We start from the raw sequence: 23754 nt of genomic DNA on the forward strand, positions 1-23754 counted from the left end.
GACTGTCCCCACCACTGGTTCTGGCAGTATATTTCTGTGTCTCGATGGCCACAAATTTGGACTTGGAGGATGAGATGTACAGCGTCGGCATCTATGAGACAAACCTGTTTTTTCTTGTTGAATAGATCTTTTTGGACACCTGTTAGGTTATAAAAGTTAGACAGTTCTAAATCTAATAGATGCTGGCACTGTCATCTAGAAATTGGGACACTGAATCATCTGTTGTTCTATTGTCCTTTGATACTTAACTTTTGGAAGTCTATATGGAGACAGATTAATCTCATATTAGAATCTATATTTCCATTGACATATGGAACATTACTGTATATTAAGCCCCCTATGGACTGCTATAAATGCCGGCTTTTTCTGATTATGACTTTGGTAGCCATGCAGACGATAACTTGCAATTGGAAAAATTGTGATCGACTTAATTTTTCTTTTTGGTGCTCGGGCGCGCTTATGTTTAAGTTATAGGTATGAGAAAATGAATGCCAACATTCTAAGATATTTAACTTAGTTTGGGGTCCATTGACATCTTTTGTACAATTGTTATAGTTCTTTTATCTTTCTTTTTGCAGGTATAATTCAAACACATGGGGGGGGGGGGGGAAGGGGAGGGATATATCTTTAGTGTGATTCCTGGATGTAATTGTGGGGTAGGGAGGGCTTATATTGTTGCAATGCTATTGATAAAATTTAAGTGCTTAGTTGTTATTTTTTCAAAAAATTCATCCAAATATCTTAACCCCTCCTCTTTTACCTCCAGAAGATTCACCTACCTTCAGATAACCTTCCCCCAAATTACCCACCTTAACACCTTCCAATTAAACAAATACCATAAATAGATTGTAACCTACCAACTCTAACTGAATTCCATATGTATTTTTCATACAGTTCTTCACTGTCAGTTTAATTTCCATCCTATAAATTCACATAGAATTTTTCTTTTTTCAACCATCTTTATTTTCTCTTCTTTATTAATTTCCAGGTACTTTAGTTAGATTGTGAGCTTTTGGGACAGTAAGGGAATTTTTTAAGTACCTTCTTACTTCTCATTTATAATCTTAATGTATATTTTCTTCAAACCGCTTACAACCTAACGGATGTAGTGGTATATAAGAAATAAATTACATTACATTACATTATTGTTACTGATATGAATATTGTGTTGCATTTTTTTTAGTAATGGAAAATCAATAAAGACTTATATAAAAATAAAGTCAACAGAAACAACAAAAAAGCGAGATTTTAATGAATTCTATTAGAGCAAACAATTTGTTACATCAAAGGAGATTAGCTAACAACATATGTGCGTCGGAGCAGTTACCGCCGCTAAACCCCGCGCTATGCGTTAGTAAAGGAGAGGGGTAAGCATAGAACTCAACTCCTTTTTTGATATTTTGGACATATGACAGGAAAATCAGCTGCTCTCAAAATTTCGGATTCCATGATTTTGGCTCTCCCCCCTCCCCCCCGGAAACAGTCACATTTAGGGTCCATCCGGGCTGCAAGAAAGGCAACAGCGGAATCTGGCACCGACAGCTACAGAATGTTCCTGCAATCTGACACATGAGAAGCCACGCCCCCCCCTCGCGCCTCCTCAGCGCTTGGAGAGTCTCCCTCCCACCGCGCCGAGCCGCCAGTGACAGAGGCCTGTTGACGTCATCGTGGCCGATACCTGGGAAGAGGCGCGACCGGAAGTGTCTCGGGGAGCTGTAAACAAGACGCCGGAGAGAGAAAGGGGGACAAGCGGTTCTGTCGAGTCAGTTTTGCTAGCTTGAGCTTCGCCATGGGGGCCGTGCTGGGCCTGTGCTCCACCGCCAGCTGGGTAACCTTCCTCTGTGGGCTTTATGGCTGGGAGCCGGCGACGTCTGGCACTCTTCCGGTTTAATGTTGTATGACTGGCAGAGTTTTTCGTTCCGGGAGGGAGGGGGGGGGGGGGGGGGGAAGCGACTAGCCGCTTGTTTTGAGCTCCGCTCGTTCAGGCGCTACATGTATGTAGGACTGGAGACCACAGGAGAGCTCCAGGAATCTCCTTTGGGCCTTCCTGTTCTGTCAGGCATTGCCTTGAATGTTGACGGAGCCCTGGCGAAGGGGGGGGGGGGGGGGGGGGGAGGGGGTAGTCGGGTAGGGCAGGGCATATGTCTGCTGCCTGGGACCATAGAGCAAATTGACCTCTCAGTGTAACAGCTCTGAAGGGGGGTTCTTTATTGGGGGAAAAAGGAATTACGTTGTAATTTTTATTTATTTGTTTTTCATTGGCAACGTCTTTAGTTGTTATTATTTTAATGGTGATTGCGAGCGGTTTCGGTTGGCAGGCGTTTACAGTCGTTAATGCCACTATAAATTAAAAGTCTTGAGGCAAAAACCTGGCCCGCACGTGGGTGCCATCTCAGCCTTTTAAGTAATAACTGTGAGAATTACTTGGATAATAATGTAGTTGATGCTGCAGCTTTAGAGTACTGGAACAATTTTCTGATTGTTGCATGCTTTATTATTATGTTATTACTCCCCCCTTTAGCATTTTTAATGCTTCCTTTGTTACTGCACCTTTGTAGACTGGATGCCTTCAAATATGACAATACGGGATCTGTATTCATCATTATAAACTTTTATACTATTGAAAATCAAATTCATTCAAAATGATTTACAGTATTCAGTGTGAAATACCTAGATAGAAGTGGTGCTGACTGGGAAAATTTTCAAAAAATTAACATGCCTTTAACATGGTCGCTAAACCTGCTCCAGCAAGATTAGCAGGGCAGTATTCTCCTGGCCGATTATCAAAATGGCTTGCTGTGGTTTTTCCAAGCTTCGTAGCTGTCTCTGACGCTGCCATGCAAATGTAGTACAATGAGGTCATTAATATTAAAATGAGTACTCCGGGCAATTTTCTATCATTGCCGGGTGATTTCCTAACCTCTTTGTAGCACATTTGCGGGCAGATTTTTCCAGCAGGGTCTGAGGCACTGATGTGAAAGTAAAGTTTGGCAGCTCAGACTCCCCCCTTGCAAATAAATGAAAAAAAAAAAAACCCAAATCAAAGATTGGCAAGAGGGATGCCTACTCCCTCCCACAGTCACACAACTCCCCAACATCCTCCCCTAGCAGCAGGAGGGATGCCCACTGCTGCTGCTGGCATTAAAGAACCCCCCCCCCACGATATACCTCCCCCTGCAGCAGGAGGGATGCCCATTCCCTCCCACCCTCGATGAACTCCCACGCCCGGAGGGGGGGGGAGTATGGCGGGAGGGAGTGAGCATCCCTCCCGCTGAAGGTGGGGTTGCACAGCGGCAGGAGGGAGTGGGCATCCTTCCTGCTGCTGGGAGGAGGGTTGTCAAGGGAGTTGTGCAGCGGTGGGAGGAAATGGACATCCCTCCCGCTGCTGGGGGGGTGGATGTTGGGTGGTGGCGGGAGGGGAGTGGGCATCTCTCCTGCCGATCTTTGATTTGGGGGTCTCTTTTTTTTTAAATTTGTGTGTATTCTGCACATGTGCTGATCCATATCATCTGTGACTCATCCCATGCAAATTTATTGACCTTCCGTGATTCTCCATAAACCTCATTTGTATGCACAGTTTTTGGAGAATGACTCATCCTTTTTAAATTGTTACATTTACGGCTGCGACTGTGGCCCGTCAAATTTTACTGCGAGTGTTAGAAAATCCGCTCCTCAGTTGGTTTAATTGGCTTGTGCTGCTGAATAGCAGTTCATTACTATACTATTCAGTTAGTACTAGGATAGTCTGAGATACAATCAGAGTTACTCAGACCACTAGTCAGAAAAATTTACTGGAAATAACTGCTATCAGCAGTGGTATTTGAAGCAGGCCTAGTGCTAAATATTTAGCTATAAAATGCCTGTGGTGGCTAGTATTTAAAAATTATAATAGTGACCATCTTGGGCTAAATATTGCTTGGTAAGTTCCTGTGCAAAAAAGAGGCTGGACAGAATGACGTTATTCCTGAAACAAACAATTAATTCTGTAAAGTAGCTTAAATACAGAGGACTATGGGTAGGGGATTTGAGGCTTGGAATGCTTTACCAGCTAAGTTGAAAATTATCATTAGTTTTCAGACTTTTAGATGTTTAAAGACCTGGCTTTTTCACAAGTATTTTTATTGAGATTTTAGAAGCTGTATTTTTTATACAGTTCTTAAATTCATGGATATATTATAATTTTAATATCCTGTTATCTACTTTGAGATATTTCTGATTTTAAATTAAATAGCAATATGTAAGTCATAAATATGTATTAAATTGTTAAGATCAGTTTTTAATGAGGGCAGTATAGCAATATGCATTAAGATGTACTGTCATGCTGACTGGGGGACTGTTGCTCAAAATGTAACACTAGTACTAAAAGGAGGGGGGGTAACACTGGGTTTGAGCGCATATTATTGTGCGCCGAATGCCCTAATGGTTTCAGTACAGACCATATTTAAACAGGGAGAGTGTGACATGGTGGTTAAAGCTACAGCTTCAGTACCCTGAGGTTGTATTCAAACCCACAGCCTCAGCACCATTAGGGTTTGTGTTCAGACCCACGCTGCTCCTTGTGACCCTGGGCAAGTCACTTAATCCCCCCATTGCCCCAGGTACATTAGATAGATTGTGAGCCCACTGGGACAGTCAGGGAAAAATGCTTGAGTATCTGAATAAATTCATATAAATTGTTCTGAGCTTCCCTGGGAGAACAGTATAGAAAATTTAATAAATAAAATAAATAGTTACCCTGCTGAAAATATCCAGCAGGAATTCTATGAGCAATGGAGCTTTTACTGAGCGCTGTGCAATTTAAAAACATCCTTACACAGCTTGATAAAAGGAGGCCTAAATTTTCAAGATATAAAAACTTCACAGTACAGAAGGATTGTCCAGAAAAACTTAGTTAGAAAAACTGTGCAAATTGAAGTTTTTCCCATGAATTTGATTGTGTTTGATTTAGAAAATTAAAAAACAAAAAAGGTTTTAAGCCCATCCTATGGTCCCTCAAAGCTACTGATTTACATAAAGCTCTGCTTTTCTTAAAATTTGTTATTAGTTTTGCTTAGTGGAGCAAATTTCTTTCTATTATAGCTATAACTTTTATGTTTTCACACTCAGTAATGATACATTGATAAAAATACATTTTGGGCCAGATTCTGTAATGGACGTCTAAAATTTAGGCATTGTTTAGACATCCAGCAGCAGAATGCTGAGCGCGATTCTAGACGCACTATAGAAAATTGCTCTTAGCAGTGCTGAGCGAATCCAACCTTCTCTTTTACAAAGGTGCATTAGCCGTTTTAGCGTGCGCTAAATATTAGCGCACACTAAACCCTAACACTTACCAAAGTGTCCATTATATCCTATGGAACGTCACACATTAGCCGTTTTAGCGTGCGCTAAATGCCAATACATCTTAGTAAAAGGACCCCTAAGTGTGTCTATATTGTTAGCCAACTACAATATTGCAAAAGGTGAAGTGGGGAAATATAAATAAAGTAATGCAAAAAAGCTCCACTTAAAGGTAGCTGAGAGTCAGTCTGCTCAAATGGAAAAAAAAAGCCTCAGGTTTTATCGGCTGAGCTCAAGCTCAAACCACCACCTCCACATCATTGGCTAAAAAACTTCCATAGAGTGACAACTTGCTGTTGAGATATTTTGCAACTGAAACCACTGAGTGTTTAAAGCAGTCTGTTAAAATGCCAACGTTTCACAGCACTAAGCCGTTTCTTCAGGGCTAATATAACCTTGCTTGAATCTTCACAGTGCTGTGAAATGTTGGCATTTTAACTGACTGCTTTAAACACTCACAGTGGTTTCAGTTGCAAAATATCTCAGTCCTCAATTATTTTAAACCTCAACAGCGAGTTGTCACTCTATGGAAGTTTTTTAGCCAATGATGTGGAGGTGGTGGTTTGAGCTTGAGCTCTGCTGATAAATCCTGAGGCTTTTTCTTCCATTTGTGCAGACTCTCAGCTACCTTTAAGTGGCGTTTTTTGCACTACTATATTTGACATCCTTTACAGAATCGCCTTTTAGGCGTTACATATATGTCCTCATAACGTCTATAACAGTGGTGTCAAACTCAAACCCTTTGCAGGACCACATTTTGGATTTGTAGATACTTGGAGGGCCTCAGAAAAAATAGTTAATGTCTTATTAAAGAAATGACAGTTTTGCATGAAGTAAAACTTTATAGTTTATAAAGCTTTCTTTTTGGCTAAGTCTTAATAATAATATTGTAAGTTATAGCTAAAGAGACATAAGATCAAGAAACGGTTTTATTTTACTTTTGTGATTATGATAAACATAACGAGGGCCTCAAAATAGTACCTGGCAAGCCGCATGTGGTCCCCGGGCCGCGAGTTATCGTGTATTAGCGTTATGATGTCATTATAATGGCAATTTTAAGCTGTTGCTTTACATTAAAATTGTATGCAGTAAAAGGCTGCCACCACTATTATATTTTATTTATTTTTTAATTATTTATATACCACTTATATCCTATGTGGTATTTACATTTGACTCAAAAAAATTATCGTTTCTTTCTCTACAACATTGCTAAAATCTGGTCTTTACTTTCTGAGTTTGCTGCGAAGACCCTCATCCATGCTCTTTTCACCTCTCACCTGGACTACTGCAACTTGCTTCTCATAGGTCTGCTAAGCCATTTCTTTCTCCTTCAATCTGTTCAGAATTCTGCTGCACACATTGTATTCTGCCAGTATTGTTATGGTCACGTCACCCCTCTCCTCAAGTCCCTTCATTGGCTCCCTGTTTGTTTTTGCATATAGTTCAAACTCCTCTTACTGACCAACAAGTGTATTATTCTGCAACTCCTCGGTATCTCTCCTCTCTTGTCTCTCCTTATACTCTGCTCCGGCAACTCCATTTCCCTTGACCCAGACATCTGTTTCCCTATACACCCCCCGCAAACTCCAATGCACTTTTCCCTAACCCAGTATCTCTCAAACCTTTTTAATTCCAGCACCCTAAACAGAGCAAATGTTTTTCGTGGCACATTATAATTGAAATTATAAAATTGCAAAACCAACAACAAACTAAACTTGAGAGTTATTTATTTAAAGTTCTTTAAGCTATATATGGGTACACATCTTCCTCCATATTCGTGGGTTTGGAACGTACGACTCTGGTTAATCTCAGATTGCGTCTGGGCGACCCACTCCCGCCTCCCAGACCTCTCCACTTACTTTTTAAAACCTGGTGATCTAGCATAGAGAATGACACGGGGAAAAAATCTGTCCCCATCACCGCCCCGTCACCAACCCACCATCCTCTGCACCGCCCCGTCACCGCCGTTCCCTTCACCGCCCCGTCACCATCACCACCATCCCTTTCACCACCCCGTCACCGCCACTGCCATCCCATTCACCGCCCCGTCACCGTCCCCGCTGCATCCATATAAGCCTTAGTACTGTAATATTTAGCTTATTCCTTTCTTATAAATCAAAGTTCCTGCTGCTGAACTAGAGAAAGAGATGTTCAGCTGGCAGGGCTTTGTTTATAAATTTTTATCAACACAACTAATATACTATTTTATCCTAAAGCAAAAAATAAATAAATAAATATAATTTTTTTTTCTACCTTTGTTGTCTGGTTTCTGCTTTCCACATCTTCTCATTGAATTCCTTCCATCCACTGTGTGTCTTCTCTCTGCGTCTTCCATTTGCTGTTACTGTGCCTCTCCCTTAACCCCTCCCCCCCAATTGGTCTAGCACCCATCTTCTTCCCTCCGCTCCCGCATAGTCTGGCATCTGTCTTCTTCCCACTCTGTCTTCCACATTTCCCTTGGGGGTCTGTTCCTCTCCACCCTCCTTCAATGTCTGTTCTATTCCTTTCCACCACCACCCTTCCCTCCCTCCTTTACCATCTGTTCCTTTCTACTACCCTTCAGCTCCTCTCGCGTGGCCTATCTACCTTCCTTCCTCTTATTTTCATGGCACGTTACAATGTAATTTGTGCAAGCCACTGGAGCCTGCAAGCTCGGTCCCTGTCCCATCCCCACAAACCATCTCGCTTCTGTGCTCCTATTTTCTCCATTTCTAATATCTCCCCTATGTATCTGTCATTGCCCCCCCCCCTGTGTCCATATACCATCCCCATGGCATGTCCCCTTTATGTCTCTGTCCCTATGCCCCATGCACATAATTTCCCCTCTTTCTGTTACTTTCCTGTGTCCAGATTTCCCCTATCTTCCTCTTCCATACCAGTGTGTCTCTTCTTTTCAACCCCATCTAGCTTTTTTCCCTCTTTCTTCCCCCCCCCCTGCTTCTAGCATCTGGCTCACCTGCCAGTCCTTCCCTTTCTTTCCTGCTGTGGGTTTTTCTTTCCGACTTCATCCCCTTGGCCCAGAATCCTTTTCCCTTTCACTCCCTCCTTCCAATTTGAGCCGGGAACACTAGTGATCGCACAGTCCCAGCAGCCACTACGTGCCTGCCCAATCGATCCTAGTGTTTAGCCAGCTCTCTCCCTTCTCCTCACCTTAGTTTATAGGTTTTCTTTTTCGGCGACCTGCACGCTTTCCCAAAGAGCCGCGCACGCACGGCTGCTCAGTGTTCAATCTTCTGCTCTGCTGCAACTTCCTGTTTCCGGTTGCGTCAGAGCAGAAGATCGAAACTGAGCAGCAGCGGGTGCGCGGCTCTCTGATAGCGTGCGGGTCGCCGAAAAAGAAAATCTACAAACTAAGGTGAGGAGAAGGGAGAGAGCTGGCTAAACACTAGAATCGATTGGGCAGGCGGGTGTGAGCTGCGGGGACCGCGCGATCCTTCATGCCTCACTGTGGGGACAAGACCATTCACCGCCCCACGGGCGGTGAATGGCCTTGTCGCCGCAGCGACTGCTAGTTTTCTTCCCCGTTTTCGGCGGGTGACCCGCGGCTAAAATGCGGTGGCCGCGGGTAAACCGCCACCGTGTCATTCTCTAATCTAGCAGTGAAGCAGGGCAGGAACTCACAGTAGCCATTTTTGTTCTCGGCTTTGCACGAGGCAGGAGCATAGGAAGATCGCTCCTGCCCTGCTTCACCGCTAGACCACCAGGCTTTATAAAGTAGTACAGTGGAGAGGTCTGGGAGGCGGGGGTGGATCAGAGTCAGCTCTACAGTTATTCGTGATTTTTTTTTTGTATTCTCGTGCCAGCTTTGCCCCTAACCCCCGCGAATATAGTGGGGGATGTGTAATTGTAACAATGGTGAAACTAAATTAGATAAATTGCTAATCAATGTAATGGATGTTCTTGTTTTTGAGTGCAAATTAACTCAAAATGTGGCTCGATAGTTGATAAGCAAGCATGCATTTCATCATCCACTATCTGCAGTTCTCTTTTTCTTTTTTTAAAATTTAATTTAACTTCTGTCAGAGCTGAATATCCAGGTTCATAAAGATAAAAAAAAAATCCAAACGGTAACAAAGCCTTGATTGCTTTGTTGCTCAAATTAGGATAACTACTGCATAAAAAATAAAATTACTTGTCGTTTGTTTTCAAGGACCAATCTCATAAAAGAACGATGCTTGTTTGGGCAGTTGTATCCTTAAGCACACAGATCCTGATAATGTTGACAGACTCTTGCATTCCTGACATACGTGTCATCTATTCTAGTGTATACTTATGAAGGGAGTTTTTAAAAATAAAGTAAAATTCTGGAATCTCTTCGGGGCACCCCACTGCCGTGGCACACAGTTTGAGAGACACTGCCCTAACCAGTTGCTATTCGATGCAGGTTTAGTTTACCCATCCCTTCATTGCTTCCTACTTCTCACTCTCTTCTACAGGTGAGACTTCCTTTCCTTGGTAGGTTTAACTCATCTTCAATTTGTGACTCCCTATTGATTGTATACATTGATCATTTTCCTGCTCTGCTCTCCCTGGCTCCAGGCACATTTCTGTTTTCTGGGATTTCTTCCCCATCTCCTTTTGTACTGCAGCACTTCCCCTGATGTAGCAACAGTACCCTCTGGTGAAGGAGGAGGGATTTGGGGGCTGGAGTGGATTCCTTCTGGATGGCTCGCAAGCATGGGAATGTTACCTGTCCTTCCAGAATGATACATCTATCTACTAGAAAAGATATTAGCAAGTTAAGAATCTAATCTCTTTATTTCAAGCATCCATGCTAACCAATTGCCAATTCTATATCTCCATTTATTTCAAATCTCTAATTAAACAACTTCCAGCTTTTGAGGAGTTTCTTTCCCAAGTACTTTCAGCAATTATGCAAGAATTTGTTCACAATAAGAAAGTATCTCCTAAATGTATCTTTGATGCATTTGGTGTTTCTGCTAGAGCATCTGCGGTAGTGATGGCAATGCATAGACTATTTTGGCTCAGAGTCTCCAATCATGAACCTTCAGTCCAAGAACATCTCTTTAATGTTCCCTGCGAAGGTGATGATCTGTTTGTAGACAAGATTGAAGAAGTGGCTGATAGCATTAAAAAGCACACAGATAACCAAACCCCAAACATCTCCATCATCAAGAAGATACTCTGCTACATCCAAATACTCATACTATTATACAGTATTCCCCCAATTTGCAAATTTTGAAAAACCACAAATGCAGTGTAGGAGCAGATCAGAGGCAGGAGAGGGCTGCAGGGGCAGATAAGGGTGCTGAAAAACAATATTTAGGCTGGCAGGAGGCGATGTTGAGACTGGTGCCACTAAGAGCTAAATGGAATGAATATTCAGGCAGTGAAATGGAAGGACTGATTGGCTGTGCAGAAGGCATTTGGGTATAGCTGGAGTGCTGGATGTGAACCCAAGTGGAGAGGGTGGAAAAGGAATGCTTTGCAGGGTCAGGAAAGTAAAGCTGGGGTGCTGGATGGGGCATCGTCAGGAACCTCCCACCAAAAAAAGTAACCTGTGTAAACTGCTAGCCGTTCTTTTCTTCAGCAGGTAAAGAAGGGGGAAAGTTGCTTTTCCATTGGCCAATCATCCGCGGTATTTTTTGACTGGAAGAGGCAGTCGGAAAATACCGTGAATGACTGAGTCTGCGAACCGCAAATTCGCGGAGTCTACTGTAATACTAAGCATAATTATAACCAGCCATCTTCGTCATCCTCCAGACCTACTAATCAGTGCTCATGTGCAAGGCAGCACAGAGCTCAAAAGTCACACCCTCAGTCTCAACTAAAAAAGTTGTCCTTTCACTCCTTCCCTAGAAAGCATTGCGAGCATCACCCTTACTCTACCACCCAATCTTTCTGTAGGAGGTAGGTTGCTATTTTTTTTTCACAAACATTGGACTGTTGTCACAACAAATCAGTGGGTACTTTGAGTCATCACTCAGGGCTATGCCCTATGTTGGGGTGCAAAACAAAAAATCCACCCACCCACCAAAAGGGTCTCTTTTCAATTCCCAGAAGATCTTCCTCCAACAAAAACTCTTGGTCCTTCTCCAGCATAATGCAATAAAACCTGCTCCTCTACAAGAGAGAGGCTAAGGGGGTTCTACTCAAAGTATTTCCTAATACCAGAAAAGTCTGGTTTTAGACCCATTCTAGACCTCCAAAGCTTAAATAATTAATGTAGGAGAAGTTTTGGCATCCTCTCTCGGGGAACCCTCTTACCACAGCTTCAACTGGATCATTGGCTTTGTTCTCAATATCTCGAAGACGCACATACACAAACGTATTTCAATTCTACCTTCTTACAGAAAGTTTCTTTGCTTCTGAGTATGATCTTGCCATTTCCAAAATAAGGTCTTACCCTTCAGTCTGGCATCAGCTCCCAAGATTTTCACAAAGTGCTTAGTGGTAGTACTGTAGTGGCAACCCTTTGTACATTGGGGGTGGGGGTGGGGTGGAGGGTTTACCTCTTCCCCTACCTAGACGACTGGTTGATTGAGGGCAAGGCCTCATCACATATGGCTCAGAATGTCGTCAACCATACTGTTCGTGAACTTGGGTTTCTCCGGTTTGGCACACCTTAGAGAACATGGGAGTAGCAAGGGTATCTAAAGCAGAGAAGAGAATAGTAGTATAGGAAGAGACAGCCTCATTAACAGACTTGTATAATTTAGTGGCTGAGAGGAGGGATGAAACGGTGGTGAAGAGAATGCAGCGGTTAATAGTCTGAAAATTCCTAAATGTATTGGTGTCTAGATCTGGGGTGGGGGGTCAGGTGATGAATTATGAAAGTTATTAGATGAAAGAGAGGGAAAGAACTGAGAAGCAGAAATTGGTGGCAGAGTACTTGGAAAAGTAAAGAACATAAAGACAGTGGCCATTCTGGTGCATAGGAGTAGTGGAGCACTGCTGGGTGAGAGTAGAGAGGAGGATTGGTGACAGTGCCCTTACCAAGAAAGCGCCTGGGGTGGATCCTCCCCACCCCCTTTTACTATGCCTCTGCCCTTAGTCATATTTAAGTCCCAGCATAAGATCTGGTTTGTAGGTGGTGCAGCACAATTTATTTTTTGATGGTCATTAGTTCTCTTGTTTGGTTTCATGATAGAGGCTTCGTGTTTGTCAATGGAATAAATTGGCTTAGAAAAATGATTGTAGCTGTCATTGTGGTTTACAACATTTTTTTTTTCTTGTAGCTCTCGTGTTTGTGTGGCAGTGCACCATGTCTGCTGTCCCGATGCTGCCCCAGTGGGAACAACTCCACAGTGACCCGGATGATCTATGCTGCCTTCCTGCTCCTTGGCGTTGGTGTTGCCTGTGTGATGTTAATTCCTGGAATGGAAGAACAGTTGAACAAGGTCTAATTTTATTTACAGTACTTGGGGGCAAATTCTCAAAACTAAAATCTGCCTTTAACGTGCTCGCTAAACCAGTTCCAGCTGGTTTAGTGTGCATGTATTTTAGCGTCTGATTATCAAAACGGCTTACTGAGGTCTTTTCCAAGTTTTCTAGCCGTCTCCAATACTGCCATGCAAATGTAGTACAATGAGGTCATTTAATATTAAAATGATCACTCTGAGTAATTCTCTATAATTGCCGCGTGATTCTCTAACCTTATTGTGCCAGATTTGCGGCCAAAATTTGCCAACAGGTCTGAGCTGTCATTGCCTTACTTTCTGATCAGTGCCTGAGTACTGATTGGCTCAGGCACTGACAGGAAAGTAAGGTTTGACAGCTCAGACCCCCCCCCCCTCGCAAATTAAAATAATAATAATTTTAAAAAAATTTGAAGATCAGCAGAAGAGATGCCTAATCTCTCCTGCTTGCGTTGCATAATCACCCAACACTGCTAATCGTCCCCTCCCCGCAGCGGAAGAGATGGCCACTTCCTCCTGCTGCCAAGCAATGCCCCCCCTCCCCCCTCCCATCAGCGGGGGAGATGTCCCCTCCCGCCGTCTCCATCAAGTGACCCCCTTCTCCCATCTGACACATCCCCCCCGGCAGCGAGAGAGATGCCCACATCCGTGCCACGCAACCCCCCGATCCCTCCCCCTTACCTTACTTTGGATGGCTGGCCAGAGGGATGCCTACTCCCTCCGGCTTGCAGGCCCATCTCTTCAAAATGGCGGGCCTTCCCCTCCCCGATGCATCCTGTGATGCACTGGGGAAGGGCCTGAAGGTCTGATTGGCCCAGGTTGTTTAAGGCCCCTCCCTGGTGCATTCAGGGAGGGGCTTAGGCTCTGACTGGTCCAGACACCTAAGGCCCTCCCATAGGAGGGGCCTTAACCTGGGCCAGTCAGAACCTCAGGCACCTCCCTGATGCATCCCAGGAGTTGGGGGATCATCAGAGGCATGTGAGTGTGTTGGGGGGGAGGGGAGGTTGCGTAGCGGTGGTAGTGGGAGGGAGTGGGTATCTCTTCTGCCGCTGGGGTGTGTGTGTCAGGTGTACATTGCTTGGCAGCAGGAGAGAGTGGGCATCTCTCCCACTGCCGGGGGTGGGGGGCTGCTTGAGTTTGGCGGCTTGATTTTGTTTTTTTATGTTTATTCTGTGCATATTCCCATCATCACCAGCAATGGGCATGTGCAAATTTAGCAAACCTTCGCTACTCTCCACCAACCTCATTTGCATGAGCATTTTTTTTGGAGAATGACTCACCACCAGGGGTAAAAGGGAAGGGACTTCGCCCAAGAAAACAGTATTATCCCAGGACAAACAGGCAGTATATTCTCACTTATTGGTGACATCATCCACGGAGCCCTGTATGGACAGTGCAAAAAAGCGTACTGTCTCTTTAAAGTTTTTGAAGGTCTTGAGACTGCCTGTACTGTGCATACATCGGTTGTTAGTTTAAAGTCAGCTTAAATTTGTGAAAATTTTGATTTTTTTTTGGTGCATTATTAACTTTTTTTTTTTTTTAAATCAGTTTTGTGTTTTGTTTTCTTTAATTCTTCTTTAGAAATTTTTCAATTTTTCCCACTTTGAATTTTTGGGCCTTCAGGCTATTCTGAGCCTGTTTTCAGGCTGGGAGCATTACGGTAATCTTTTTTCGAGTTCCAACTTATTTGACCTCCCTGGACCTTCGATTTAGCATCCATGTCAAAGCCTTCCAGTGGCTTTAAGTGGTGCACTCGGTGCAATGGGACCTATTAAGTCACTGATCCACATAGCTGGTGTCTTCAATGTCTTGTTCCTGAGTACCGGGTAGACTTATGTCTGTGCTGCTATCAGCTTCAGAAAAGGTCACTGAAGACAAAGCAGCTCCAAATCGAAAAACTATTTGGATTTGGAACATTGAAAATGTTGGCTGCATCTGATACCAAAGAGGTTGCAGCATTGAGACAACCATAGGTATTGACACCTTGATTGATGTCTGCATTGTCATTGGTGCCACCATCTGGGTCTACTAAGAAAACTAAGAAGAATAGGCATGCTTTGGCGTTCTCTCAGGCATCCACATCATTGACTCAATCTAACTGCCAACACACTGAGGCCCAATCACCTTCCCTTCAAGTGGTGTCTTCTAGACATGTCTCATCATCGAGGTCACCAATGCTTCAACACTCTACAGCACTATCTGTACCGATGCTTTAAATATGGGACATTTTACGGAGGGAGTTGGCTGCCATGATGAACACACAGGCGCCTTAAGCCCCAGCTATGGCACAACCGGTACTGGTCCAGCTCGAGCAATGCTCTAAGTGATCCTTGAGAACAAGGTCTCATACTCCCCAATGCTGACACTCGAGGTTTAGGAGAACATCATCTTCTCGACAATAAAGCTCTTCACATTCTACATCGGATTGACGTCGTAGGAAATCCATGAGTATTTCTCGATGTTTCCCTTGATGTCACAGTAAATATTTCTCCCCGCCTCAATCATCTTGATGTCAGGTACTGCACAGATCCTTGACTCCACGACGGGACATTGAAACGTATGATTCATAACTTAACACAAGTTTATATAGATCTATCTATCTATCTTATCTATCTAATCTATCTAATCTATCTAATCTATCTAATCTATCTAATCTATCTAATCTATCTTATCTATCTTATCTATCTAATCTATCTAATCTATCTTATCTATCTAATCTATCTAATCTATCTAATCTATCTTATCTATCTTATCTATCTTATCTATCTTATCTATCTTATCTATCTTATCTATCTTATCTATCTTATCTATCTTATCTATCTTATCTATCTTATCTATCTATCATAAGCCATTCGGTTCTATGCGGTTTTCAAAAGAGGTAAAACTGAGTAAAATCAGCGAGCTACAACATAAGAGGTTTACGGAAGAGGTAAAGTTGATCAAAATCAAAGGACTACAGTATAAGTAGGAACAGCAGTTAGCATAATTGCAAAGGTTAACAACTGGAGTGGGGCAGAAAATAGAGTAGATCTATAGTCTGTAGGTGATATTGCATATTCTGAATGATTTACTCTCAGCTGCAGAATCATATTGGCTCTCTTCAGATCTATCTCTTCCACCTCGCAGGAGATCTTCATGAGAGAGCCTCTCCTTTACACTCTATATCAGATAAATGGGTGAAGCCCTGCCAATTAAGCTTGAGTCGGAGCCAAGAGCTGACCTCTTCAATGCTCTAGATCAAGGGTGTCCAACCTGCGGCCTGAGGGCCACATGCGGCCCCGTGAAGTATTTTGTGCGGCCCCGGTCGAGGGCGATGCAATGTTTTCCTCTGCTGCCCCCTCTGCTGAGAGTAGTTTTATGCAGTAATTTTATTTTTTATGCAGTTTACCGTCTTGCCAGCTCCCTCCTCTGTCTTGCTGCAGTGTTTGCGCAGCCCCAGGAATATTTTTTGGCCAGTGCGGCCCAGGGAAGCCAAAAGGTTGGACACCCCTGCTCTAGATTATAAGCAAATACTAAAGGACTGTCTCAAACTTCCATTCCATAACCTCTTAAAGGATAGATACAATGTTTAAGATTTGGGTAACACCGCTATTGGTCCCAGTCACTCTACGGAAATTGGATTCTCTCTGCAGAGTTCAGTCTTGCCAAGGTTTTGATAAGCTTCAGCTGTAGCATCAGTCAGTCCTGATAGAATCTGCTCTGAAGAAAGCTAGCTCCAGAACATATGCTAGTACCCCTCTGGGCAGAGAGGGAAGGACATTGGAATAATTTTACTGTCGTTTATTTCAAAATTCAATGTTGACCAGTCACATTTTGAGCTATATCTTCTATGTGACCTATATGAAGTCATTAGTTCAGAGTTTGTCACACTATGAACAACATATCCCAGATGACCAATTACTCAATTTCCAACATATTACCAATGACTTTTTCAAAACCCTTAAGTACATGGCCAGATCTGTTTTCAACACCTTTGATGTCACCTCCAGAGCATCAATTTTATCAATTGTCGTGAAGAGGCAGGCATGTTTGAGGGTATCAGATCTAGTTGCCAGTATCCAGGAATGTCTAGCCAATATTCCCTGCTTAAGTGATGAGCTCTTTGGGGAAAAGAAGATCACTAGATATGAACAATCCATGTCCACACTTTTCATCTGCAAAAACTTCCAAACCTCACACTACCAAACAATTTTACAGATTTTAGGTACAGGTATGCCTCATTGTCTTCCACAACCAGTCAACCTGCACAAAGACATCCTAAGCAGCAGTAATCTCAAAAGAGCCAATCTCAAACGCAACAAAAATACCAGTAGTCTTTTTGACTCTTATTCTGGAGAGCCTAGCCAATGTCCAACAGCCTCCTCAAGATTTTCCCATTGGAATTTGTCTTATTCACTTCCAACACCACTGGACCGTCACTTCATACCTATGGGTCCTCAATATAGTGTGGCATTGTTATGTTCTACCCCTGCAAAGAATACCTCCAGACCATCCTATAAGAGAGTCTGTTTTCAACACCCAGCAGACCACCCTTCTTCTCCAAGAGCTCTCAGCACTCCTCCAAATCAATGCCATTGAACTAGTTCCATTACAGGAGAAGGGCCGAGGGTTCTACTCCAAATATTTTCTCATACCGAGGAAAACCAGAGGACTATGTCCAATTGTAGACTTCTGTGCTCTCAATAAATATTTAATAAAGGAGACGTTTTGCATGGTGTCTCTGGGAACTCTCCTACCACTATTAGATCAGAATGATTGGCTTTGCTTTGTGGATCTTAAGGAGACCTACACACACATTCCCATCTTCCAAGCCCACAGAAAATACCTTCACTTCTGGATAGGCACACATTACTACTAATAAAGGGTACTTCCATATAGCCTATCTTCAGCACCAGGGCTATGGAGTCGGAGACAATTTTGGGTACCTGGAGTCTGAGTCTGAGTCGATAAAAATGTATCAACTCCAACTCCTGATAAATTTAAATTATGATAAATTATAATTTAAAAAAATACAGCAAGTTCAAATGCCCCATTTCACAAACAATAATCATAATTAACACATTATTTGTGGGCATTTTTTGCCAATCTATGCCGAAAAGTGGGCACATTTTTAAAATGTTGCACGGGAAATTACGCTTCACATAAAATAGCTGTAACCTCTGAGCCATTACTTATTTTTGAATAAAACTTTCAGTTTCTTTTCTTATATTGAATTCAGTAAAGCAACGTCGCATATGCGTGAAAGATAAACGACCAGAAAATGTCCAAATAAAGAGATTCCAGCAGGAGTTTTTTAAAAAAGTAGAAAAGTATGATCGCTTATCGAAACTGACTGTAGAAGAAGTCATCATTGTTTATGCCAAGATTATTAGTGATGTGGCTAGAACCGTAACAGCAATGCCACCCACCCAAGTCAGTGTTGAAAGACTATTTTCAGCTCTAAAAATAATCATGTCAGATTTAAGAGCTTCTGTGAAAGAGGATCTGGCAGAAGCAATTCTGTTTCTTAGAACAGCACTACATTGAGTTAGTTAGTTTTGGATTGCATTTAACTGCTATTCTACTCTATAATTATATTCCAAGTTTAATATATAAACTGTTTTCATTTTTCCAGCTTTTGTTTTTGTTCTTGTAGTTAAGCTTTGTTTTTGTTTTAAAACTACCAAAGAATGTGGTTCATATTTTTAAACTGGTAAAGTTCCTGTTTCTGATTTTTATGCATGCTATACTACTACTTTATAGCCACTTGATAAAAACAATAAATAAAACCTTATTGTTTTCATTTTTTTGTCTTTTGTTTAAAGTTGCCAATACAGTAGATCGTCAGCTTCCTAGCCAGTAGTTCTGTGGTTAAATGGCGTATATGTTGCTTTCCTTCAATCAACGTGGAAAATACATTAGCATATTAAATACAGAGGAGTCAGAGTCGTGGGTACCAGAAATTGAGGAGTTGGAGTCAAAGGATTTATCTACCGACTCCACAGTCCTGTTCAGCACCCAGAGTCTTCACAAAGTGTGTAGTTGTAGTGGCTGAAACACTCCGCTCTTGCAGCTTTCATGTGTTCCCTTATCTGGATGACTGGCTGATCAAAGCTCCTTCACCTCAAGAAGCTCATCTAGCCATCAATTCTGCAGTGCATCTCCTGGACAATCTGGGTTTTGCAGATAATTGCCATAAATCACATCTCCAATAAACCCAAACTTTGGAGTTTATTGGAGCCCTTCTAAACACGACCTAAGCCTGTGCCTTCTTACCACAGCAGAGACTTGACACTTTACTTCAAATGTGCAACAAAGTATCCACACTCTGATTTATCTTCGCCTGCCAAATGGCATTTACAGTTTGTCACTCCATTTGCCCGTCTGCATCTCAGAGAACCTCAAATGGGTACTCTCCTCACAATGGTTGCAGACCTCAAATCTCCTATCTTAGAAGATGCAAGTCACCTCAATTTGCAACGCTGTCCATACTTTCTAAGATCATCTTCTCAACCAGATCGTACTGGTCCGAACAAACAACCTCAGTGGCCATGTTCTACGTGAACAATAAGGAGGAACAGGATCTCGCTCACTTTACCAGGAAGCAATTCAAATCTGGTCCTGGGCAATCCCTCACAACATATTCCTCAAAGCGGTTTATTTAACTTGGAAACAAAACCTTTTCATAGACAACCTAAGCAGATTCCTTTAACCTCACAAGTGGTCACTCAACAGATTTGTATCAAATCTTTGCAGATTGGGGGACTCCAGATATAGATCTCTTTGCTTCCCCTCACAAACTTCCAGTCTTCTGCTCCAGAATATATCCTTCAGAAGATAGATGCTTTTCTTCTCCACTGGACAAACAGATTTCTGTATGCATTCCCTCCAATTCTTCTAATAGAGAAAACTCTATTCAAACTCTGAACCTGCCAACATGATCCTCATAGCACCTCAGTGGCCTCGTTAACCAATTTGGCCCATGGAACCCATCACTACAGATTTTTCCAATCTTGCTAACGAAGAATGAAGGATCCCTTCTCCATCCTAATCTTCGTTCATTAGCTCTCACAGCGTGGTGTCTCTCTCTGACCAATTAGATACCTTTAACTTCTCTGCATCAGTTTCAGCAGTCATTGAAGCATCCAGAAAACCTTTTACATGACATTGTTACCACTTCAAGTGGACTCGTTTTACTATCTGGTGTAATTGACATTCATTATATCCAGAAATATGTCCTCTGCCATCAATTCTGGAATACCTCCTTCACCTTTCTGACTCTGGTCTTAAAACCACTTCAGTCAGAGTACATCTTAGTGCTATCAGTGCTTCTCATGCACCTCTGGACAAAAGGCCCTCTACAGTACATCCTTTGATTTCCAGATTTATGGAAGAGCTTTTCAATACCAAACCATCAATCAGTCCTCCACCATTGGTTTGGGATATTAACATCATACTTGCCATGCTAATGAGGCCATGTTTTGAACCACTCACATCTTCGTCCCTCAAGTATCTCACTTGGAAGGTAGTATTCTTAATCTCATCACATCTGTAAGCCAGATCAGTGAGCTTAACCCTTTCAGGACCATAAGGATCGTAGGCCAATTTTTGTGGTTTTGACGACATTTTTATGGTAAAAAGGGCTTGCAGATGCCAAAAAATTGATTTTTTGTGTGAAATATCATTTTTTTTTTTTTTTAAAATCAAACTTCTGGCTTATGGACAGTGTGGCAAGTGAATCTTCTCGTCAATCTGGCAACGACGCTAATGAATGAATGTCGGAACCAGTTTGTTTACATAAAGGCAGTATCATATGGAATCCGTACATATCAAATTTAGAACTGTAGACTATCCCAATTAAAATTTATAGGATTTTAAAGTTATGGGACAAATATGTCCCTTGGTCCTGAAAGGGTTAAACCACTTGTATTTGATCCACCATGTACAACTTTCTGGTGGTTTGACTCACCCCAAGTTCCTCCCGAAGGTTGTCTCAGAATTTCACCTCAACTAGCCTATAGTAAGTACTTCCTTTCTTTTTTTTTTTTTCCAAGACTGCATTCTCACCCGGGTGAGACCGCATTCCATATGTTGGACTACAGACGTGTGCTGGCTTATTACTTAGATCGCACCAAGCCTCACAGAATTTCCACTCGATTCTAAAAGACTGGGAGCTCCTGCTACACGGTTGGTGGATTGTATTGTTTTTTGCTATATTCTGGCTGGGCTGCCGCTGGAAGGTCATATAATAGCACACAATGTTAGAGCCATGGCAACTTCGGTAGTAGTAATAATAATAATAACTTTATTTTTGTATACCGCAATACTACAAGCAGTTCAGAGCGGTTTACAGAGGAAGAGACTGTATACAAACAGTGATGTTACAAAAAAGACTTTCAAATTAGCTCATCTACGTTCCACTCTTTTGAGGATCTATGTAAAGCTGGTCTTCAGTTCATATATTCACCTCCCATTACTGTCTAGAGTATCATTCCAGACGAGATAGTCAGTTTAGACAAGCAGTTTTACAAAATTTATTCTCTATTTAATAACCAACTTCCCTCCTGCCCTTGAAATTACAGCTAAGGAGTCCCATATGTGACAATATGCTGCCTGCTTGTCCTGAGATAAAGCATAGTTACAGCAGGAAGACATTTTCACAACCCTTCAACCTCCCCTAGTTGGATTCTTAGCTTTTTCTTATTGAACTGATGGGCCTGCAAGCTAACGGGAGGGAATGCACCAGTGCATGTACAGTACGGGCAATCTGGAGACCTTCAAAAACTTTAAATTGACAGTATACCTTTGCACTATCTGTACTGGGCTCCATGAATGATGTCGCCAATATGTGAGAATATCTGCCTGCTATCCCTGGATAGTACCTGTTACAGGTACTGTCCTTTATGTTTATAAAAATTAGTTGAATTATTTGCTGGTAGACTGCATTATCTTCAGTATGGATGTAGGATGCTGCATTATATTTGTATATAATTAATTCTGAAGATTAGTAAGACTCCGTGCACTATTTTATTGCAGATTCCTGGCTTTTGTGAAGGAGGGATTGGATCATCCCTTCCTGAAATTCGTGGTCATGTGAACTGTGATGTCATTGTTGGATACAAGGCAGTATACCGTGTGTGCTTCGGCATGGCCATGTTCTTCCTGCTTTTCTCCTTACTCATGATAAAGGTGAAGAGTAGCCAAGATCCCCGAGCTGCAGTACATAATGGGTAAGATGCCAAACGGGGGAGAAAATAGGATATTAATTAGGCCTAATAGGAAGAACACATACAGTGCTACAGTCTAATTTAGGGGCATTGCATGGGAGGCCGGGGCTCCTCCACTTTTGCCTCAGCTTCCCCAGCACTCAGGAGCATTGTTGCTGTAGTTTGCATAGATCTTCCAAACTCTGTAGTTTGCATAGATCTTCCAAACTCTGACAGCTGAAAAAATCTGGAACCTGAGTCGGCTGAGAAATGATGTTCAATTCTCATGGGGGCAATTCCTAATGCTGATCTTACTAGCAGTGCAAGCGAAAGCAGCTCATAGGGCTGCCATGTTGCATCACCTCTTAGCTTGGGCTTCAGATTTCCTTTTTTTGGGTTGTTGTGGGGAGAGTGAAGAAAGGGAAGGAAAATGGTTGTTCACAGCAAGTGCCCTCGTTAACCGTTGGTCGCCCTCCAAAAATTCAGTTCTGTCTATACCACTGGTTTAATTTCTGTAAGTTCTATATTATGAAAGTAAGTCTTAGCACCTTCATGTGGCCTTGTTTTAAATACAGTATCTACGCACACACTTCAAACAAGCTATTTAGAGTGTAATATCCAAATCACTCATTAATCATCATCCTGAATGAATCACTTAGACCTCGGTGGTGCTGCTGAATTAATAGATATTTGATATTCAGACTTATCACACTCATTAAATTTAACCCCCCCCCTTTTTTTTTTTTTTTTTTTTTTACAAAACTGTAGTGCAGTTTTTAGCATCGGCTGCGGCGGTAACAACTCCGACACTCATAGGAATTCTATGAGCGTTGGAGCTGTTACCGCTCCGACCAGGACTTAAAAGCATGCTATAGTTTTGTAAAAGGGGGGTTATTTATCAATAAGTAATAGTCAGATGAGTATTACTTACGATAATAATGAGTTAAAAAATATTTAAAAGATATATAAGATAAGAGATATTTATTTCAGCTTTAAAAAATGAAGAAAACTGTTTGACCAATGACAATGGTGTGATAAGTCTGCATGTCAAATATCTATTAATGTAGCAGCACCGGCGAAATCTGAAGTGATTCATTCAGGGTGATGATTAATGAGTGACTTGTTTTAAATACAGGATATCTTTGTGGATTTTAGGTGTTAGGTACCAAATTCATCCTTTAATGTTGACTCCTGGTGGTTATTTATTTTCTAGATTTTGGTTCTTTAAATTTGCTGCAGCAGTTGCAATTACTGTTGGAGCCTTCTTCATACCGGAAGGGCCTTTTACTACTGGTAAGTTGGAGCTTACCTTTTTTTGTCACTAGTGATGAAGCAGTTAGTTATGACAGAACTGTACCAGCTGATAACGTTCTATTTGGTGCTTATAAAAAATAATTGTTCATTGGAGCTGAAATAGCATCAGCAGTGTGAATCTTCTGAGAGCAGGTAGGTTTCCAGTAGCTTAGTTTATGTTCCTGTTCAATCATTTATGCCAAATGGATTTGCTTTCAGCATAACTGATCTAACATAGCCCATCTAGTCTGCCCATCTGCAGTAACCATTATCTCTTTCTCTCTCTAAGAGATTCCACGTGCCTATCCCACGCCTTCTTGAATTCAGACACAGACTCTTGTCTCCAGCACTTCTTCCGGGAGGCTGTTTCATGCATCTACTACCCTTTCTGTAAAAAAGTATTTCCTTAGATTACTCCAGAGACTATCACCTCTTAACTTCATCTTATGCCCCTCTCATTCCAGAGCTCCCTTTCAATTGAAAGAGTCTCGACTCATACACATATACACCACGTAGGTATTTAAACATCTCTATCATATCTTCCCTCTCCTACCTTT

At 42.1% G+C, this 23754-nt stretch overlaps 1 protein-coding gene across 1 annotated transcript in view; it reads left to right on the plus strand.

Moving 5' to 3' along the window:
* Window positions 1-1587: 1587 nt before the first annotated feature.
* SERINC1 (serine incorporator 1) overlaps window positions 1588-23754 on the plus strand; it is a 43345-nt gene continuing 21178 nt past the window's right edge. Inside the window, exons 1-4 of the mRNA XM_033937432.1 lie at window positions 1588-1828; window positions 12540-12701; window positions 21735-21928; window positions 23118-23197. Of these exons, the coding sequence (XP_033793323.1) occupies window positions 1790-1828; window positions 12540-12701; window positions 21735-21928; window positions 23118-23197 (475 nt within the window). The 5' untranslated portion in view covers window positions 1588-1789. The remainder of the gene's footprint in view (window positions 1829-12539; window positions 12702-21734; window positions 21929-23117; window positions 23198-23754) is intronic.

Source organism: Geotrypetes seraphini, chromosome 3 (genome assembly GCF_902459505.1).
Source record: "Geotrypetes seraphini chromosome 3, aGeoSer1.1, whole genome shotgun sequence".
Lineage (NCBI taxonomy): Eukaryota > Metazoa > Chordata > Amphibia > Gymnophiona > Dermophiidae > Geotrypetes > Geotrypetes seraphini.